At 42.5% G+C, this 21,955-nt stretch overlaps 1 protein-coding gene across 1 annotated transcript in view; it reads right to left on the reverse strand.

Moving 5' to 3' along the window:
* Window positions 1-1,433: 1,433 nt before the first annotated feature.
* The window catches only part of TASOR2 (transcription activation suppressor family member 2), a gene marked incomplete at its 3' end in the record, with an annotated part of 74,458 nt that continues 53,936 nt past the window's right edge, over window positions 1,434-21,955 (reverse strand). The window contains 10 exon segments of the mRNA XM_079700802.1: window positions 1,434-1,552; window positions 1,977-2,158; window positions 4,202-4,307; window positions 5,261-5,414; window positions 6,218-6,343; window positions 9,672-13,490; window positions 14,399-14,406; window positions 14,409-14,469; window positions 17,023-17,452; window positions 19,039-19,912. Coding sequence (XP_079556928.1) covers window positions 1,434-1,552; window positions 1,977-2,158; window positions 4,202-4,307; window positions 5,261-5,414; window positions 6,218-6,343; window positions 9,672-13,490; window positions 14,399-14,406; window positions 14,409-14,469; window positions 17,023-17,452; window positions 19,039-19,912 — 5,879 coding nt within the window.

Raw genomic sequence — 21,955 nt, forward strand, 5'->3', positions numbered from 1 at the left:
CACTTTCGGTTCTGTAGGGGGAGTATAAAAGCAGATAAATGGCTTTTGAGGGAAGTTCCTGTGCAGGTTGACATGACCCCCTGGAAGGGCCGAGCAGAGAGTTGTGAAGTGTCCTCTTGCTGGAGCCTGCTGCTCGGCACCGCACGAGGGAGGGGAAAGCACCGGGCAGGCCTGCAGGGATGAGGCTTGACAGATGGAGGCAAAAGTGAGGTAAGTGGTAGGATTCTTTTGGAAGCTACTTATTCTGCTAAATGGCCTAAAAAATTTAAACTGCTGTAGAACATTCTCTTACAAATTTAATATTTGCTATAAAATCATTGCAGAAGCAGTGGAATGATTTGTAGTTGTCTTTATTGAAACCAATTAGTTACAAAAACCTTTGTTCCAATAGATACTATGTATCTTAAATATTTTTGCTTGGTTTTAAAGATTGTTGTAGAAATGATTTCTAATATAAATAAATGATTATTTCTTCCTCAGAGGGTTGATTTTTGTAGTGCGGTGTTTACAAAAACTGAGTAAGTGAAAATGACAGTTTATAAATTTGTACCATTTAGGTAAAAAATGTTTATGTAGTGTAGCATGAATAACAGCAGATAAAACCATTGAAGATTTTAGTTTTTACACAGGTGGTAAAACCTTTAAAACAGGCTATGTAACATGCATTACATGTGCATTTCTGACCTTAACGTGCAAAAACAAAGCTACTGGTTAAAACAGACTTATTTTTGCTACAGTTGAGTACACTTGTGAAATTCTTATTTTTATCATTAATTTCAGTTAATAGCTTTGAAGCTATTCTGCTTAAAATGAAAATAATTTAAAACAATAATACTGAACACTGTAACCCAAAACTGATGGAAAACTACAGTGCTGATGTGAACAAAGTCAGACAGCAAAGTCAGACATTCTGGCAATGTGTAAAACAGGAAGAAAAATGTTCCCCCAAGTTGTAGAACACTGAGATACACAGAACGGTCTTCTCATATTTGAAAAATCAAAGGTTTTCAAAGAAAAGGGGAAAATACTAATTTGTTGTTGGCATCACCGATGTCTAGGTAAGCTGCAGTTAAATCACCTGGATAAATACAAAATTGATAATTCCGTCTTTAAAATAAAATAACCAAGAACTATTCCATAAATAGGATGCTACCTACTGGGGAAAATGTCTATGCATGCAGGCTACATTGTCTTCCATCCTGGCAGCAGATGGACTGCAGGTGAAAACACTCATTTAGAAAGTAGGTTAGTTATTTCATTAGTGATACTTGAGAAAGTCCCATTTATGCCAAACTGGCAGCACCCCTAAATAAACAAAACTTTAAATTTACAGCATGACGTACAAAAGTTTTTGAGCAACTGGTTTCCCGCAGACACAGATGTCAGCATCTGCTGTCAGTTGCAGCTCACGTGGGAGAGAGTCACAAGTGTTCTTACCAGTAGCTACTCCTGAACGGAGCTGCTACTTTCTGTATATTTTCAATAAAGTCATTTACATCTGTAACAAGGATGCCACTGTTTTCAAAGACTTCTCTGGAGACAACAGGCTTTTCTGTAAAAAGAAAAACAACCTTTTTTGGTGAAAAAATTCATTATTATTTTTTAAAAGCAGCAAAATCCCTTTTATTGAAAAAAAAGACTCATACATGTGAAGGAAAAAGCGAGCCTGTTTTGAGGAAGGAATGAGGTTGGAGCTCTGGGAGCAGCCGCCTCCATGGGAGGTGGTGGGAGGGAGGGAGCTGAAACCACTGATGGGCACTTCTTTAAAAGCTTAGATGGTTACACTTAACAGATCTGGTACAGGGTTTGTTTGTTTTTTTTTCTGTTAACAGGACAAAACCCACAATACCTGCTGCCCCAGCCTCATGTGCGTTTATTCCTGGCCGCCAGTGACTCCGCTTGGAAGGATGTTTCTAGAGTGGACCTACTGGGTGTTAACTGGTTGATGGAAGTTAGAACTAAGGCTATGAATTTACCTGTAAGGAAGACGGCAAACCTGGCGTGGACATGCTGAATTTGCAGGTTTAGCAGACATTTCAGGTGCTCAGCTTTTGTTGCTGATCGGGAGTCACACTGGTGATAATGAAGCAGCTCAATGATATTTGCACTCTGATACGATTTCAGTATTAAGTTCTTTTTATGTGCAATTGAATCCACTCTGAAAAATACACAAAAATGTTAAATTTAGATAAGTCTAAGTTTGTGAAAGATTTTCTGTATCTTAATTTTCAGTTGCTTTATTCCTCGACTTTTTCTGGCCTTCACTATACTTAGTCAAACTCCTTTTCCCTTCTTTGTTCTTCTGTACGACACACTTGGCTTCCCAGATGTCACTGTCCTGTCGAGTTCCCTCAAAACATTCTGAGTGTACTTGCTCCTCGTTCCGTCAGGAGGGACAGCACATGGTCATCGAACACTGCTTCTAGCCATGCGGCTGGCAAGCCTCCCACTCATTCCCAGCGGGCCCCTTCCTGCATCCTGTCTCATACAGCAGTGCTTCCCGGCCTTTGGCTCTCCAAAACCACTCTACTTCTGTTTGGTTAGATAGTCACCAACTTCATTAAGATCATCTAACAGAGAGAATTTTCTCACCTCACTTTAAATCTTGTTTCTGCCTTTTATTCTTCCTTTTAGAGGAAAATGTTCCATCCTGCAGCCCCTCCAGTACTCACACCCTCGCTCCTGCTTGCTGGAGAAAACCCAAAGCCTGCATATTCCCATAGCTCTAGTCACACCATGAACTGTGTCATGATGAATTTCCTTCCAGGTTTTATCCTTCATACGTGTAAATTTATATGCCTGGCATCATACTGTACATAGTTGATCACTGTGAACAGAAATTTTTTATATGCTTCTAATTACTATTTTATGCTATGTGTGGCATTATTTTGCATATTTTAAAAAGTATGTATCTATTTAGTCCTGTATCTGCCTAGAGATGAAGTAGAGGATGGTTTTGTAGCTACTGATAACCACGTATGGTTTTTGTTCTGTTTCGTTTTAGTTTTGGACAAATTCTCCCCGCCTCCAAGGGCAAAAGGATATGATAAGTTTTCTGAAAAGTTCTATTTGAGACTAGCCTGATTTGAAGAGATTCCAGTGACGTGTCTCTGTTTACGTGAAGTCCTATGCAGGCTGAATTAATTTCCACTGACCGATCTTAACAGGTGTGCTCTGTCACCTCAGCTTTCATCTGCTTCTGTACTTACGCCTGAAGTTGCACCTTCCCTCTGAAGTGCTGTGTTAACTAAGCCCTGTGAGGGCCCCTTGGAGCCCCTTCCTCCCTGGCAGTCTCAGCTCTCCGTTCCGCTCCCTCTTTTCCTCCTGTACGAGTTCCTCTAAGTGCAAGCCTTTCCCCAACTGCTATTCTCGGCCATCTTTCGAGATCCCGTGCACATCCACAATTTCAGTTGTCTTCCTCTGGAGAAAGCAGTGCGGTCCAACAGAAGGTAACTGTCAGGTCGGAGACGAACATTCCGGGTCAAAGCCCAGCTTCTTGACTTCCTCCTTGTCTGCCTGGGTCAGGTCTGGCATCCTCTGTGTCTCAACTTCCACATCATTAAAGTGGGTTTGTACTGTCTACTTCCTATGTGTGAACTTATTAGGACAGTCCTGTGACAGATGACCTGTCCCATCTGTAGACTCCCCCAGTCCACCTCCGCGTTCCCACACTCATTTTCTCGTCTCATTACAACCTGCAGGCCCATCTTTGATAGGGAAGGGCCTCCCGTGGGCCCCAAGTCTCTTCATTTAAGGGGGGTCTGCCTGTTTCTAGTCTATTATTTGAGAGTTAACTTAAGGCTACATGCTGGTCTCAATTTTTCTGTCCTTATAACTGGAGCAACCTAATTTATGAATAAATGTCCAAAAACCCATAAGTGAATTTAGTTTTTTTACATTTTAGGATTCCTGTGTGTGTCTGACTTGGTCACTATTGGTCTGGAGAAGGCAACTCAAACTCTGGATTATGGTCACAACACAGCTTCCTGCACTGAAAGCCTTGCTATAAAAACAAAACCCGAAAAACAGTCCACAGACCTAAACACTGCCTTCAGTGATACAGATGATTTATGTTCTTGCAAAGGGACCTTGTGGCAACACTTGGATGACACTGGTCCAGAGCTCAGGGAGCCTTTCTGGGTGAACCCGGGTGTCTCCACCCTCCCCCACACCCAGGCCTCACATTCCATAAAGGTCTCACCTCACATCATCTTTTAGCTTTTTAGTTTCCCTGTAGTGAAGCAACCACTTCCATCTTCCATTTCCATTTAGTTTCTCCAGGATTTTGACAATTTCCTTCAGTTGTACTACAGAATAGAACAAGTTTGACAAGAGAAGATGTATTTTAGGATTTTTGGCTTGTCTAGTCACAGCCCAGAGATGATGATTTGTAAGAATAAGGCCCCGTGTTTGAGTGCTGACCATCACTGCCACTCCTGTAGCTGGGCAGGAAGGATGCTGTACCACACTTTAACCCGTGGTCCCTCATCCCAGCCCCACCTTCTCACACTAGCAGGAGAGAAGAGTACTGCAGTCATCAGCAGTTAAAAGCTCTGAGTGTGTATAAATCTATGGATGGAATGAAGGTGGGCTCCTGTTGCAACAGAGAGAAGATAGGTCTAGGCTTCTAAATACAGAATCGACCAATATTTTCAACTCCACTTTCTATGCAACATTCATACTTGTTAAGGTATGTCCTCCTCCTCTTCAATGGAGAAGTGGTATCCATATTTACTTGTAATGTGCTATCAGAGCTGGGCAGGTTTTGATTGTATATAAAGTGTCTGCCCTGTGCTCTAACATTCTTTGATGACAAATTCATTGCCCCGAGAGACTATTTATACATGAGTGTTTAAGCAGATAACTGAGAAGACTTCCAGTAGCCATTCTTTAGATTTCCATGATACCGACAGAATGGTAGGGGTGATGGCAACAGAAATGGAGGAAAGAGGGCTGATTCTAAACAAATATGTAGCTGACTTGATTTGGCAAAGGGAGGAATTGAATATAACAAACTCTCAATGTGTATGAGTAGTTTAGCCACATTACTGAGAGGTTTGGTGGTGAAGGTAATTGGTTAATACAAAAGAGGTCAAAAGCAAAGTGCTTATTTAGCACAGCATATGACAGAAATTAAGCCCTCAACAGATGGTGACATATTTTGAGTTGACACTAATTTCTTTTTGATGAAATAATATTTGAATTACTGGGCAAGGAGAAATTGATTTGACTAGATAAGAAAGGAAAATGAGAGACAAACCTAATGTTAAAGTTTCTAGTGTTTTGTCATCTGACACCACAAAGCCTCCTGTCTGGAACAGCTCTTGGTAGGTGTTATTGAGGACGTCTTCAGGGCTGTCGATTCCAGCAAAGATGACACTGGGAAAGTGCTTCAGCTTCAGCAGAGAAGGAATCTAAAACAAAAAGGTCCCCGGTGAAGACAGGTTCATTGGGTCACTTTTGTCACTTCTGTTCAAGGGTGTCCAAACTCAGGAACACCTGGAAATACCTTTAACCTTGATGACTCACTGGTAATTCTGTCAGTTAGTAAGGAATTTTAACTCCATCAGCAATGCTGCAAACTCATTAAGATGAGTTAATTACAAAGTGCTCCCTCAACTCCAAAGGTGGGAGATGGAGTGAGGGGAGAACACCCGAGGTTTGGGACCTGTAATCAGGCAGGTGGCAAGCTCACCACCACCCTAGTCTCCCGCTTCACGTGGCGTCCGTGCTGTGGGTTCAGTTCCTGCCTCCTGACGCAGGACCGTATGCCCAGGCCGAGCCTCAATGTCAGAGCATTTTGGGACAAGCAATTCCTTTTATTTAACTGATAGGTAAATATGGTAACAAAGAGTTAAGAAAATTTTCACAAGTCCTTTTAAAGCAAGATTTATTACTGTTAGACATCAACAGATGTAGATTTATATTTCAGGTGAGAAAATTTTACCAGTCTCTCTCTCCATCGAAGTTCTCCCTTAGTTACTATGAAAATGTTCTTAACTCTGAGACATAATTTGCCTTATAAATACCTTGGTAAATTACAACATTAGTATCAGTAGTACAGTATCTCAACCCCATTATCTTCCCACTTAGATTCAATGGTATTGTGCTTTAACTTCTTCCCTAAATAAAAAGGCAGTGATGAGCCTGATAATTATAGAATAACATAAAATGCCCAGAATACATTTCTCTGTAAGAAAGTTACTTCCAAACCTACCTGATGCAAATGTGATGATATATCTTCATTTCTGATGATGACTATGAGCGTATCTTTCTCTCTGTGAAACACTTGACAGAAATGCTGAGGTTCAATTTCTGTGTGGCCTCCTTTCCTTAGAATATGCTGAAAGATTCACAAATAGACATGATTTAAAAAAGGATACTTGCACAGAACTACTTTTACAGTTTACTAAAAATATCAAAGACCACATCCTGTTTACTAAATTATGTTCTAATAAGGCAACATAAATGGCAGTTTATCTTATCACTAGATGAGCTTTCACATATAAAATGACTCCTGGGTATCACTGACAACTGGATTTAGAAGTTTATTTCAAAGGCAAAGCACTTTGTAATGAATCTTTCATGTTCATAAAGTATCAAAGGTGGATTCTTCTGAAACATCAGACTAATATACATACATGAATCTCACCCTCTTCAAGGGAGTTACCTTGGGGAGGCAGATATTTACTTTAAAAATGCCATCGCCAGTCAAAATGTTTCTACGACTTTGGACAATACCCACGATGCCTATGCATTACTTTGAGTATTGTTAACAAGGACGGATTCTGGAAGCTGGCAGTGGCTTGGACCCAGGCTTTGAAGAGTGGCGGGAGCCGGGTGTTACACTGTGGCTGGGTATGGGGCGCAGCTGTGTTCCACAGAGCAGTTCTGCAATAAGCCTCATTGGGAGGATAAGTTCGTGTAGTTAAAGAAATTCCTTAACCTTGTTTGTCCTCTATGATTTTGACATTGTTTCTGTCTGAAGGATTCTGGAGGTTTACCAAAAACACTGACCATCCCTTGTTATTTCCGTTCTAAAATAGGGTGTGACTTTGGTCAGTCTCCCCCCCAGATCTCAAGACAACTCAAATTCTGACTTCAAGTTTTCACTCAAAATGTATGGCAATGCTAACACAACATAGTGAATCAACTATACTCCAGTAAAAATTTAAAAATAGAATGAGAAAAAAAGTATGGTGATGTATTTTCAAAGACATTCCTACAGACAAGGTATCTTTTAACAAAGAGCTCCTTAAAATATCTAAATATAAATCCTTATAAATCCTCACCTATTTTACTAATGAACGATTTGAATTAATTTTCTGATAGGTTCAACATTTTCATCAGCTCCTGTGGAATTCTGGGCCATCCTGTCACCCAGAATCACCTTATGAGTAAACAGGGCCTGATACCCCATCACTGGTGAATGCTCCAGGACAGATGGATTCTCCACCATAGCTTTCTGAACTTTTTAAAAACACTTCGCTCTTGATCACACTTTATTCTCAAATGTACTTTAATACTATGTCCACTTTCTCACTTGAAGTTGTTTTAAAGGTGCACACAATTTGTTATTTTCTGTTGTAAATAGTGGCCACATGATAAAATATTACCCTGAAATGATACAGTCGCTACTGAAACAAGCACGTTATCTAGAAGTGCTACTACGATAAACATCGCTGTGACTGCTCCCATATAAAAACCAGCATCACCTGTGCTCTCTGTAAAAGACAGGAGAACTAAAGTAGTGCATTGTTGCTTTTGAGATGGAAGCAAAAAGAAATCAGGTATTTTGCTCAATGTGGCAAAACAAGGACATGGCCATGGTGCTAACTCAGTCGATCCCTGACTTATTTCAGCGCAGGTCAGGCTGTGGCGTATCTACTCAGCCAGAGAAAATCAACTTTAATTCAAGGTTAAAATAAATAAATAATTTCCAGGTTACTTTTGGAGGCTAAGCACCTTCCAAAGACTGAAGGCCACTTAATGCTTTATTTTTTCAACTAAAATCTTACCAAAATGGCACAGAAATTGCAAAAAAGACAATGGGGAGGTGGGCAGGCGGAGGGCAGACCAGATACGGCAGCCATTTGTGAAGAACGTTGGACAACAAAAGGATCCTTGATTCCACAATTCTGGAAAAAACTATTTAAAAATCATATTAAATGATACAAAACAGGAGCCATCAGCCACCTCACAGGAGAACGTACTGCTGACTCGGGCGACACGGGGAAGCCTCGGTTTGAGGCCGGTTGCCTCACTTTTCTAATCCACTCTCCGTGCTGTGGTGGAGGGACCACTCTCTGTCAAGTGCAAACGTGCTGCTCCTCATCTTTTTTTTTTTTTTTTTTTTTTTGCGGTATGCGGGCCTCTCACTGTTGTGGCCTCTCCCATTGCGGAGCACAGGCTCCGGACGCGCAGGCTCAACGGCCATGGCTCACGGGCCCAGCCGCTCCGCGGCATGCGGGATCTTCCCGGACCGGAGCACGAACCCGTGTCCCCTGCATCGGCAGGCGGACTCTCAACCACTGCGCCACCAGGGAAGCCCCGCTCCTCATCTTTCAGAAACATTTCTCGGTGCCCTGCAGGGAGCTCAGGAGAGTCCAAGTGCCCCCGCGTGACGTCCACGTGGCCCTTTTACCCGACGGTGATCGCTGTGCCCCGGGGCGCCCCCCACCCTTCAGGAAGCCTCCTCAGGCCCCGTGCTTCCCCCCAGGCAGCGCTGAGCCTCGGCCCGCAGGTGCCTGATGATTGCGACATCCACACTGACCGATGCGGGGCAGGACCCGCCAGGAGGCCAGCGCGCGGTCTGGGGCCCTGTGCTCCTCCGCAGCGGCCCTGGCATCTACACGCCGCGCACCCGTCATAGCAACCGTCACGCTCATCACTCAGCCCAGATGTTGCAAACATCTGCAGGCGCTCTGTGCTCCTCAGCAGCCTGGTGGTGGCAGGGGTCTCCTGGGACACGTCATCCCGGGGCAGCCACCCCGACTTAACCCAGGACTTAGCATGAGGGCTGACACGCGTGGACCTGAAACAAATCTCATCGGGCATCAGGACCCGAACTCTTACTGGTCTACCCGTCCACACCTGGTGAGAGGGCGGCGTCCTCACCTGAAGGAGAACGTCCCTGGGCCCCCGACCAGGTCTGCCACCCTCAGAATGACATCTTCGCACCTGCCCCGCCACACCTGCCACAGCTGCACAGGTATCTTTACCATGTTTCTCACGTCCCGTTAGACCATGAGGATCAGGAGAGGCAACGTTCCCCTCACCTGCGCACGCGGGGCTCCAACACGCACACCTGAGAAGGACCCTGGATTCCCCTCACTCTCCACACTAGTGGAGGAACACAGGTTAAGTTTTTTTTAAAGCTGAATTTTACCTTTGGCCTGTGTTTGTGTGTACAATTGAATATGCCTCCACTGGTACTGTTTTATGAAAAGAACTCACTGCACTAATTCTGGAAAATCATACAAATCTTCAAATAGAGTACAAACGGCAGATCCTTGTGGCCAAACCTTTAGTCTGCAGGGAAAGACTGAGCTGAGAAGCTGCAACACCATATCAATGGCTTCTTTCTGAAGCTGAGAATCCTGTATTACTTACAAAAAACTTAAGACAGCCATCAAAATAATATAAACTGTAAGAAAAATCTGGCACTTTACCTTTGTTCTTACAAAGAAGGACTTGTCCTCTGTCTCCACGAGGTGGAAGAGGAAGGTCCTGGTACAAGCCTTCTTCAGGACCCTCTCCAGTTTGACGTGCAGACTGGTGCACATGTCTGCGACCATGTCCTCGTAGGAGGCTGGCTGAGGGATGGAGGGACACAGCTCCCGGGGTTCGGCTTCTCCAGAAGCAGCATGTGTCTCTTTCTCCTGGAAGGTGACCTGGTGGCTGTTCATCACCTTGTTGAATTCGGCGTATTCGTTGAGAATGAGGGAAATGTCATTCCGGGACTCTTTCAATGTACTATTATATTTCAGTTTGTTGAGATGGTATGGAACAGTCGAATTTCGTTCAGAGTTTGTGAGCTGATTTCTATCATGGCCACACCTCTCCTTCCAGGAGGAGGAGAAATGGTCCACACAGCTGGGTGTCTGCCCTCTCGCCTGCTGACTCTGGTGTCTGGGGTCTGAGTACACGACTGTCACCATGAGGGGACTCCTGCTACGGGAGGAAGGAGGCAGCCTCGGGGACTCGGGCACTTTTGTCACAGGGAAAGCCCCCATGGCACCCTGGAGAGGGGGCTCCTTAGAAAAGACGGTGGTGGAAGGTACGGAACACGGAGCAATTCCCGTCTTCACAATTTGTTTTAGTTTCTGTGCAAAACGCAGATACTCTAGATCTAAAGTGTTCTGGGTGAGGTCGTCTGCCACCTGCCAAGTGTCCGTCCAGGAGCTGAGCAAGCCGCCCTTGGCCGTGACGCTGGGGTGCCTCCACAGGCTATGCAGGGTTCTCGTGGTGTCTCTCAGCTCTTTAGTGACAGTGAAGTTAGCGTAGGCCCTGGGGATCCCACGGAGATCTCGGATTTGGACGTAACAGGGCACACACTTATCTTCCTTCTTTAATCCCACAGGCCAGCTTCTGGGAGGAATGCCCGTCTCCAGCCCTGGAACCTGGCTCGAGTAGCCCCAGTCATCATAATCACTATTGTTTAGGTTCAGGAAAGAGTCAAAACCATCTCTGGAAGTACGTTGTTTTTTCTCGGTGTGACTACATCGCAAAGTACAGGACTCTTCTGTATCTAATCTGGGGTTCCCACACTCACCAAAAGTGTCTTGATCCGAGTCTCCAGAAAGTGGTTCATAATGGATGACAGAGTTCACACTGATATCCATGCCTCCACCTCGGGTCACAGAGCCCCACTCAGCCCTCGGCCCCTCATCAGCACTCTTATCTTCCACCTGCTCTTCAAAGACCCCACAAACAAGAGGGGCACAAGATTTGGGAACAAAGGAAGCAGAAGGCTCTGTATCGATAGTTTCACCGGTTGCTGCTGTATTCTGGTTAGAATCAGCATGTAAATACACGGGGAAAAGCCCACCATTCAGCAGATCTCTTGCTGCACACGGTGACCCATCTTGCAGCATGTGGGCCGGTTTGTGTCTGCCTTCTGAAGAGGTGATGTGCAGCTGAGAGCCGACACCTCCTAGATCTATAGCTGTTTCACATAACTCAGCTCCAGTTTCATTTTTCTTGAGCAGACTGGCCATTCCGACGACCGACATTTCCTGTGTTTGAAACTCCATCCCTGCATTGCTGGGTCCTGCTCTGTGGGTTAGGGTGGCCCCTCCCGAGGAGATGGTGGGCTCGGGGAGCTCCAGGTTCCCGCGGGCCTGCACAGCCTCAGCTCCGGCAACTGGGCCAAAGCGCAAGGACTTAACCAGGATGTAACAGAGTTCGTTTATTTTCAAATCACCGCTCGAGACATTTTCCTTAAGGCTCTTAGGGCTGGTCTGCTGTTTTAATGACACATTCACACCACTTGGTGTGGTTGTAGAAACAAACGTGTCGGCAAAAGACTTATTTTCAAGGATCTTCTGAGGGCTAAACGGAGGCTCACTGGTCTCCACGACAAGATGACTTAGGTGGGGATTTCTGTTCTCTACACTCATTGGTTGCAGTGGATTTCTTGATGTTACCAGGTTTTCTAGAGAATCTCTGCATGTGGCAGCTGAGGCAGGCTGGTTTAACTCTGCATCATGGTGTGGCACCTTTTCTGAGAAAGAGTAACCCTCACCACACTCACTTGGGACAATTTTCTCAGTGACTTCACCAGGAAGGGTTAAAAATCTATCTTTTCTTCCTGGGTGATTTTTTAGTATTAGAGGCATTTCAGCAGAAAGCTGCATTTGCTGTATCTGAGTTAAGTTATCTTGTCCCACTGGATGGGTGGGACCAACAAAAGAATTTTCTTTTTCTGTTATGGCCAAATCTACTGACTCAACCTGGGAGGATCTGTCACTTTTCTCACAGTGTTCACCACAGAGTTTAAAACTACTTGGGGATACAGCCCGAGCTGGTTGTGCTTCTTCACCTGGTACCTGGCAGTCAGGGCTAGAAGCTGGTGACACTTCTTCAATTAAAGAACCGAAGGGGAAGTCTGAAGCAACATGAACTTCCTCCGCAACCTCAAGGGCACAGGTTTCTTTAGAAAGTATGAAAGCCACTGTCTGTAAGTTATCACCTTTTCTCTCACTTTCTAGTGGTTTCATTGACGTGTGATCAGCAGAGTTCACGTCAGGCACCTCTTCAGGCTCAATTATTTCTTCCGCTGTCTCCTGAAGCTCTAAGCAGGGTAACGGGGCCTCCTGCTGCTGCTCCATTTCACCAGCGGGTGCTTCTTCCCTGGGACTCGTGGGTGGTGATATGGTGAGAGTGAGGTCAAGGTCAGAATATTCCTCTGATAACTCGAGGCTGACTTCCTCTCTATTCACAGATAGGTTGGTTTGTTTGGTAAATGCAGAATTAAATGATTCAAAACTCTTATTTTCACTGGTTAGACCACTCTTGTCATTCTTTAGTTCTGAAGAGCCATCCGAAGCATTCCTCATCGATGGGATGCAGTCAAGCGAATCCTTTTCTTCCAAGGGGGCAGAGGCTGACGATGAGACTACTTCTTCAAGCTGGGACGGCTCTACAATCTCTTCCGAAGAGATGCTAAAGAGACTCTGAGTCGACAGAAAACATTCTTGAGAGAGCTTCCTGTCTTCTCTGGGTAACAAATAACTACAACTTTTAACCAGTGATAATGCCTCTGTTACCAGGGAATTATCAGATGGCGATGGTGAGCCTGCAACAGCCTGTCCTTTCTGTAATGAACACATTTCTTTAGCAAGTGTCTCTCTACTCACTGAGGCACAAAGGTACTTAGCGCCTTGTTGTCCTGACATTGCCAGAGAGGGAATGTCCCTAAGACCCTGTGTCTGTGCCTTTTCAAATGCAGACCCAGGATGTTTAAGGCTTGTAGCAGGTGATACTTGTTTAATCAACTCGACATTAAAGGTTGTAGGTTTATCAGCTCTATTTACAACTTCTGTCTCTATTGGTGCATAGGCATTGTTTTCAAAAGTGAATGTAACCGGTTCCAGATTAATCACTACATACCCCATATCATCCTTCCCTTCCAACGATGACTTACATTCCTTGTTTATGGGGCTGCTATGCTGGATAAGGCCCTGCAAAGCACCTGTTTTTGTTTGCATTTTTGCATGAAAAACATCAACTTTGCTTTCAAGGGTGCTGTACACAGACTTTTGACAAATCATTGACGGACTGCTGATCCCATCGTAAGTCTTGGCGAATGTGGATTGTGTGACAGTATCATTATAAGAAGTCACCTGTGTGCCATCAAGTGGCTCAATGGTTTTATCTTCAGCAGGAATAGAAGATCCATTAGTTTGGGTGCTTCCAATGCTAGAAAGCACCAGATTAGAGGTCTCTAGTTTATCTGATGACTCTTGTTCGGCTTTCCCCCCAATTATCTGAAAAGCAATAAAAGCAAAAGAAATAAATTAATTAAAAAAATCAAGAGCCAAATAGACCTTTTTTTCAAGCATTTACATATGCGAAGAACAGAATAGACAAAGATCAATTTTAGTTTGCTCTGTTCTTTTGAATCTTCACAGGGTAGAGATCAAGAAAATCCCTCTATTCTTAGATAGGCTTAAAATACCCCCCAAATAGGAATTTGTTTTATCTAAATACACACACACGAGAACTCCGAAACTTTCTTAGTTGCACAGCCTTTTTTTTTTTTTTTTTTAAAGGACTTTTGGGAAGAAAAGTGGCTAGACCCACACTGGCAATTTAAAGACTTGAAAATGCAGCCTGTTTGCTAAATAGCATCACTTAATTCAGAAATGCAGCAGTAGAGGAAAAAGTACTCAATTTAAATTATTTTTTAGTAAGATTAAAAGATAATCTTTAAAGCAAAGAATAACTTATTTTAAACACCAGCTTTCAATTAGACTATAAATACACTGTCATCTGAAATGTTCCCATGAGGAAACACTAATTATTATCTCTTGTACTCAGAATACACTGGTAAGCAGCTTTCCCAAGGTATCAATCTCTATTCTGTTACATAAAGGTCCCTTACCCCTGAGCTATCTTCTTAGCTCATAACTAGACATAATCTCTCTCATTATAATACCTCCCTATTCAACAAAGCAGTAGAAAACACAGTGCAGCTTGCATTAATAAACTAAACTAAAAGGACTGATTTAATAAACAGTACCAGAAAGGATTTAGCATAAACAGTAACAGAAATACCTCCGGACAATTTTGATAACCTCATAAAAAGGCTGTTTCTTTTATTTTTTTTTAAAGGCTGAAGAATGGTCTTGTTCAGCATATGGTAAAGTGGATTGATCATACAGTTGACCTACACCTGTAGTTCTGGAACACTACGGTCACAGATTTCCTGCCATATTTTGAAGCAATCGTGTTGTAAGTCAGGACCTGTGTTTCAAATCTCTTGTTAAAAACATTTCTGCCTTAGTCAAAGAAAGGCACTGACTTGAGTAATTGGCAGGGAGGAGCTGAGACTTGGTTTTAAGAGGACACGACTGGCCAGATACAAAGCATAGAAAAAGCTTGATGGTACACTCATTCTGAGAACAGTTCTATGACCCTCCCAATCATACTGTGGCTGATAATGTTGGGCCACATTATGACTGGTGTGAGGTGATACCTCATTATTGTTTTGATTTGCATTTCTCTAATGATTAGTAATGTTGAGCATACTTTCATGTGTTTCTTTGCAATCTGTGTATCTTCTTTGGAGAAATGTCTATTTAGGTCTTCCGCCCATTTTTGGATTGGGTTGTTTGTTTTTTGATGTTGAACTGCATGAGCTGCCTGTATATTCTGGAGATTAATCCTTTGTCAGTAGCTTCATTTGCAAATATTTCGTGAATCTCACCATGCCTGTGCTCTTAGTGAAATGAAAACTTTGATAATCCTAATTTGCCCTAGAATAGGGAGTGGTACAGGACGTATGTGCACCTTTAAAGTATAGGTACAGTATTCAAGAAGATGATGGAAACATATTTCTAAGTATATGCTATAGAAAGTGTTAGGAATCATTAATTTTAACATTCTACTTTCTACTTAATACTCCTTCATGTTTGCAAAAAAATCATTCCTAATTGGACATTACTAAAGTAACAGTTAATATATATTACCACAACCAAAAATACTTTATAAGAAACTAGTGTGTGTATAAATATATATGTAATAATTGAATATATATGTAATAATTAAAATCTGCCTGACTAAACTATAAATACTTTCTTATTCTAAGGTAGTGATTTTATGTACCTCTTTGAGAATAAGATGAAATTTATGAACCCCATCCTCAGAAAAAATACGCATACACATGTAACATATTTTATGTATACACATATAAACACACACATACGTGCATATATATACATAAATACATCCACAGAATTCGACATTGAGAAACATCTAGAGTGTCCAGATCTGAGTCACGGCCAGAAAATTTACTGTGTGCCTCCAGGCCATTGTGTACTTCTCCATCCTCAGTCTTCTCACCTATAAGATGGGTGGCGCGGTCCTTACCTCACCCAGCTGTGTGAGAATTAACTGAGTTAATGCGAGTGAAGGGCGCAGACCAGTCTCTGGCCCACAGCGTTCCACCAGTCTTCATTCTGATGAAGATGAGCATCTGCAGACACTCACAGACCCTCTGAGGCTCACCCCTGGACCTGCAAGTCCCCATGGAAGCCCAGGTACAGAAACTCAGTGTTAACACAGGCACTGAAGGTGCCCAAACCCATGTAAAATTATTCTGGAATAAATCTGCTTTGAAAGCTTAAAAAGGCAAGTATTTTGTCAATCCATTTACTTAGAATCTTGATACAACTTTTTAATTTGCTCCAATTAAAATTCGATTATCGGGCTTCCCTGGTGGTGCAGTGGTTGAGAGTCCGCCTGCCGATGCAGGGGATACGGGTTCGTGCCCCAGTCCGGGAAGATCCCACATGCCGCGGAGCGGCTGGGCCCGTGAGCCGTGGCCGCTGAGCCTGCACGTCTGGAGCCTGTGCTCCACAACGGGAGAGGCCACAACAGTGAGAGGCCCGCGTACCGCAAAAAAAAAAAAAAAAAAAAAAAAAATTGATTATCTGTCCTATCAGTTGAGAACAGTGAAATGAAACAAAGTGTATTTTCCATATTTACAAACAGTTATCTGCAGACCTATGAGAGGTCTGGCATTTTATTTACTGTCTCAGGATTTGTTTTTAAAAATAATTTTACTATATTCAATTTTAGTTTACTTTAAGGTTTATCAAAGATTTTTTATATTTATTATTACTGCATTTGATCCATAAACACCATTCTAGGTAAACAGAATAAGTATTATTCACCTCTTTTAAAAGATAATAAGCTCAGAGAACAAGTAATTTGCCCCAAATCATACAACTAAAAAGTTACATGGGGCTTCCCTGGTGGCGCAGTGGTTGAGAATCTGCTTGCCAATGCAGGGGACACAGGTTCGAGCCCTGGTCTGGGAGGATCCCACATGCCACGGAGCAACTGGGCCCGTGAGCCACAACTACTGAGCCTGTGCATCTGGAGCCTGTGCTCCGCAACAAGAGAGGCCGTGATAGTGAGAGGCCCGCGCACCGCGATGACGAGTGGCCCCTACTTGCCGCAACTGGAGAAAGCCCTCGCACAGAAACAAAGACCCAACATAGCCAAAAATAAGTAAATTAAAAAAAAAAAGTTACATAATTATGGTTGGCTCCCAGATCATCTGAGGCCTACGATTTTTTCCCTACTTTTGTTTCTTCAATCAGGATGGTAGATAAGCTCCACCTGCAGACAATCCAGACTTTGTAAACTAAGTTTCTGGCATTCTAATCCTTTACATAGCTAGAGAATCCACTTTCCTAAAAGCAACCAATGTCTTGTTATGAATGTGATTTTACGTACAAAAAAATTTCTTCAAAAATAATACCAGCATTTACAGTATTCAGCTTTACCCACCTCATTATTACAAGAATAGATGAAATTCTGGCTTTCTGGGGTCTCTGGATGACCTGCTGTAGCAAACATTTCTTTCTGTTTATTCTGCACCCAAAGCTCCAAGCCTCTCACAGGCGGTGGTTTCATGAAAGGAAGCAGGGGGTCAGTGTCTGGGAAGGACAATTCGGCAGCAGGACCTCTGGGAGCCTCATTAGTCTCCAACAGAGGGTCTACGGAGCACCTTTCCACACCGGAGGACTCCTCAATTTCACTGAATTCAAACGATTCTAACGTGCTAGTTATGGACACGTATTTTGCTGGGTTGCTGTGTTCTACTACTTTTCGGGATGATCGTATGACTTTGTTTTGATTGCTGTAAAACAGAGCTACCCAAATATGAAGTAAAAGCTTCACTTCTTCCATGTTATGTGGTAAATCAGTATTCCAAGGCCTGAGATTTTAAAGAAAGAAGAAACCAAAATCATTGAAAATGACTATTTTAGTTGATTATCTTATCATAAGTAAGTGCCTTAATTATTAACCTTAGTTTTTGTGTTCATTTTTATTTTAAAAATTACATGAACATGAAACAATGAGTAAACTAAAAATGAAGTTGATTTAACAAATAATTACAGTGAATCTAATTCAATCTTTTTACAGAGACAGAGAAGGGAACTGAAAATCAGAGCTTTAAGTGGTTTCTTTCAAATCACAAAATCTGTGAGTGGTAGGACCATGATCAGAATATAGGCCTTCACACTCCTAGCCTAGGATTTTTCTCTTATTCAGCGCAAGGTCTCCTGGGACACAATAGACACATTATGTGAATAATGGTTTCAGCAACTTCCCAAATCCTCATCTCCTTGCTTCTGTTAAGTCTGGCCAACTCATTTCTTTTCTATTTTTATGTGTCTCTTCTAATAGTTGGGAAGTTTGAAGATTAAAGGAGTTGGGCAATTCAGCAGAACTATACTATTTTCAGAGTACAGCTCTGGAGACTCTCCTGAAACCAGAAGGGGAGACACAAAACATTTCTGGCCATCTGCCAGGCCAAAGGACAGCAGAGCTGAGTGGAACAAGTCAGAGGGGCTGCAGAACTAGGCTTCAGTGAAACAGGGTTAAGGCTAAGGAAGTGACCGTCTTGAGCAGGTGGGGACGAAAGCGTGAGCTCGTGCCTGGAGCAAGGAAAGAAGTCTCACGGAATTCAGTCCCTCACATGTGCAGTATCCCCCTACCAGGAGCTCAGTGTTGTCTCACAGGCTAACACTTCCTGCTAATAGTGATAGTTACCATTTATTAGTATGTGCCCGTCACCATGCAAACCCTAATGTACATAATTCTCTCATAACTCTCTAACTTTAGTGGCTATTACTAAACCCATGCTTAAAAGTGTTGCTCGCATACTGTCACCCTTCCTTGGCATCACCTGGACACTGGTTAGAAATGTAGACTCTCAGGCCCCATCCCAAATGGACTGAGTCAGAACCTGCAGTTCAGTGAGAGCCCAGATGAGTCTCAGTGAAGAGTGAGCAGCGCTGTCCCGAGGCACACAACGCTGGCAGGCAGGAGAGCCCAGGCTCAACACCAAGGTCAGTCTACCCTCCAAAGCCTGTGCTTTCAGCTGTTATTTTGCGTTGACCCCTTAAGGAAGATTTATAGAACGACCCCGTGAAAACTGCTCACTCGTAGCAATCTGACCAACTTGACAAGCTAGAAGTAATTCTTTAAATGTTTCTTCTGGAATTCAGTCTGTAAAGCATTATTTCTTTACCTCACTATTTTACACTAACATCTCATTTACATATTATAATTCAAAGACCAGAAAGACTCATGAAGGAGCATCTCAAGATGGAAAGCCGTGCAGAAGACTAAGGTTTTCTTAATTGTTGGCGATTAACTGCTTGGTATTATTCCCAAGTTACTGGATTTTACACACTTCCTTCTCTCTCCCCAGAGTTTAGCACAAGTATCCCTTCTCGCTACATTTATCTCAACAGAAAAGTTCATCCATTTTCATCCAGTGTCACTCCTACTCACCCGTGTAGTGCTCTGATTACAGTCTTCTCCAGGGGGTTGTTGGTATACTTGCTGTCTAAGCTGAACACGTAATCTGCTTCACATTTGAAAGTGACCTTAAAGGAGCCATCACAGCTGAATACGGTATGAGAGCGGCTGAAGTCCTGCAGGCTGGAGGGCAGCACCCTGCTCCTGCGCCTGAGCGCTGGGGCCTCAGAAAGCTTCTGCAGTGGGGAGGTGACCTGCTGATGCCGAAATGGCATCACTTTCCCCACTGGGGTTCCCGCTTCAGGGCCTTTTGTGCCATTCTTGGCAAACGCAGGGCCTGGGGCCCCTCTATGCTGTAGATGCTTCTTTGAATGTTCTGCAAGGAGCAGGGCATAGGAATGCTCCACAGCAACAAAAGAGCTCTGGCTTGCGTCGGAACTTTCTACGGTTTCCTCAGGCAGTGCCGACTGGGCTTCCACAGGGGCCTGAATGCCAGGAACCAAGCTCTCTTCCTCCTGGCTGAACGTGGGGTCTGATGTCAGATTACTCTTATCAGAGGAGGGCTTGGATAACGGTCCACCTTTTTGACTTTTAACTCCTCTATGATATTCATGGTCCGATGTACTGCACAAAGAATGTTCTTTAGAAAGCAAAACCTCGTTTTGTGGCAATTCAGAGGAGCAGGGAAAGTTTCTGGGCTCAGAGGATGGTGTGGTAGAGGTAGCAGCGCTTAATGCAAGATCAGCCAACATATTTAAGGCCTGGGAGTCACAGTCGACAATGGAGTTTTCAGGTGGGTCTTTTGGAGCCACCGTGATATTTTCTGGTTGAGCTGTACTTATGCTAGTAACGTCTTCTTGACCACCTGAAATTTCTGATTGAAGCTGTGAAGATGTTTCTCCTTTGGCTTCAGCATAAAAGAAAAAAAGACACATAACACTTGATTTCCATAGAATTAATTCTTTGTCATATTACTATGGTTCAGTGAAAATCAACAGTTAAGTCAACATATTCAAGAAAAACCTCTTGATGTGTTGCATAAATTGTATGTTAAATTTTTATTACCAGAGTGAGGTCTTGTCCAACTTCCTGATGTATTATAATGTATTTACCAGAGGAACAAGTCTTAAGGAATGTGCATATTAATTTAAAAAGAAATCACCCTTCAAAACTGCATGTACTGATCTACACACAAGGCATACTGCTCAGCTAAAGAAATATACAAAGAGAAAAAACAAAAACAAGAAAACAAGACTCCTGCCCTCAGAGAGCTTACAATCTAGTGAGAATCTAAGAATTTCTAAGTTTAAAGTGTATATTATAGAATGTTAGTGTACTTTCTTAGAAATCATTTCCCTTGGCAAGTTATTAGAGATATCACCTAAGTTCAAAATAGAGATGATTTTTAACCATATTGATGTTTAATTATAATACGTTATGATATGAATAAAAAATGAGAAAAGTAAGAATATTCAGAATCGCCAATTAATTTCAAGTTTTAAAACCTCAGTTTCTGCATTAAAAACATTTCCTCTCTATTCTATCTGCAAAAAAGCAAACCTCCTCATCTACTGATAATTCTCCTTACAGCAGGTACTCAAATCTACGCACTGGCGTTCGGTCAGAAAACTAAGATTCTCAGGTGGTTTACTTGCCTTCTCAGGACTTTGATTCAGCCTTTTAAAATGTGGTTATCATGAAGGACAAAGTTCTCAACAATATTGGGCAGTGAGTCCCTGTAGCAGGTGGCTGGATGGACAGAAAAGCCAACTGTGCTCCTCTTTACAATTAGTAGTAGCAGGTCTGAAATAAATTACTGACCTGTCTGCAAAGCTGAATGACAGTACATTTACAGAGAAAACTCTGGCCTATGAGGCCATCAACCAGAATGACAAGAGTGTGTGTGTGGTGAGGAGGGTAAAATTAACCAACCACTACCCAGTTTTTATTTAAAATATCAAAGCCCAACGGGGTGAGGTACGAGAAAGTGGCCCAAAGAGAGCTGTCTTATGAACCCTCTGGGTGTACTGGAAACACATTCATTTTAGGATCTGATGTGTTTACTGACACTAAGTTCATTCTATCCTTAAACACTATGGTTCTTACACTGAGTATCACTATGAGGAAGGTCTAATATAGAAAACACTGTACTGAGTCAAGAAGAAGGGTTCATTTTAATAAATATGTGTCATTTCAGGTAAATCATTTAATTACTGACTTGTTAGAGGTTTTCAGTTAATTAAAAATACAATACTGATAATCTATCTCTTTTAAGAAATATAGATAAAATGATGCCAAATAAATTATAAAAAATATAAAGAGTTCAGTAAATAAAACTATATTAAAAACTTTTAAAAGGACAGAAAACCATTAGTTTCAGTAACAAAATGATTGAGCCTTCTTAAACTCTGATATTTCAAGTAAAAGAAATGAAGTGGATTAGCATGGGTGATTAAGAAATAAAAGAAAAATTAACACATTATTTAAAAGGTGGTAATCTTAAAATTTTCACTTGGAATGTGGCTGCACAATATATACAGACATTTGCAATACAAATCGGCCTCTTTCTGAATACCCATTCTGGAAACTTTTCATTTTCTGGGCTCACTTTTCTGCCAATGCCCAGTTGCATACCTCCTCCCACTAATCGATTAGCCTACAAGTATACAGAAGCCAATTCAGCACAAGGAATTCTAATGACAAGGCTGGGAATACAATGCATTATGTATGTATCTATACTCACCCTGTTTACAAACTAATTGGAAAGATAGGACCGAGACACACCAGATGATTGGAAAATAGTATGAATTAACTCTTTAATGTTCTCAGAAACCCAAAAAAGAAATGGAAAAAAAGGAGAAATGAGTGCAGATCAGAGCATCAGGAAATGGCTCTGTGTGGACTTAGCTGAGCAGAGGGGACGGCACAGGAGTGACAACAGGCGTGGTTC

This window comes from Hyperoodon ampullatus (genome assembly GCF_949752795.1).
Source record: "Hyperoodon ampullatus genome assembly, chromosome: 3".
Classification (NCBI taxonomy): Eukaryota; Metazoa; Chordata; class Mammalia; order Artiodactyla; family Ziphiidae; genus Hyperoodon; species Hyperoodon ampullatus.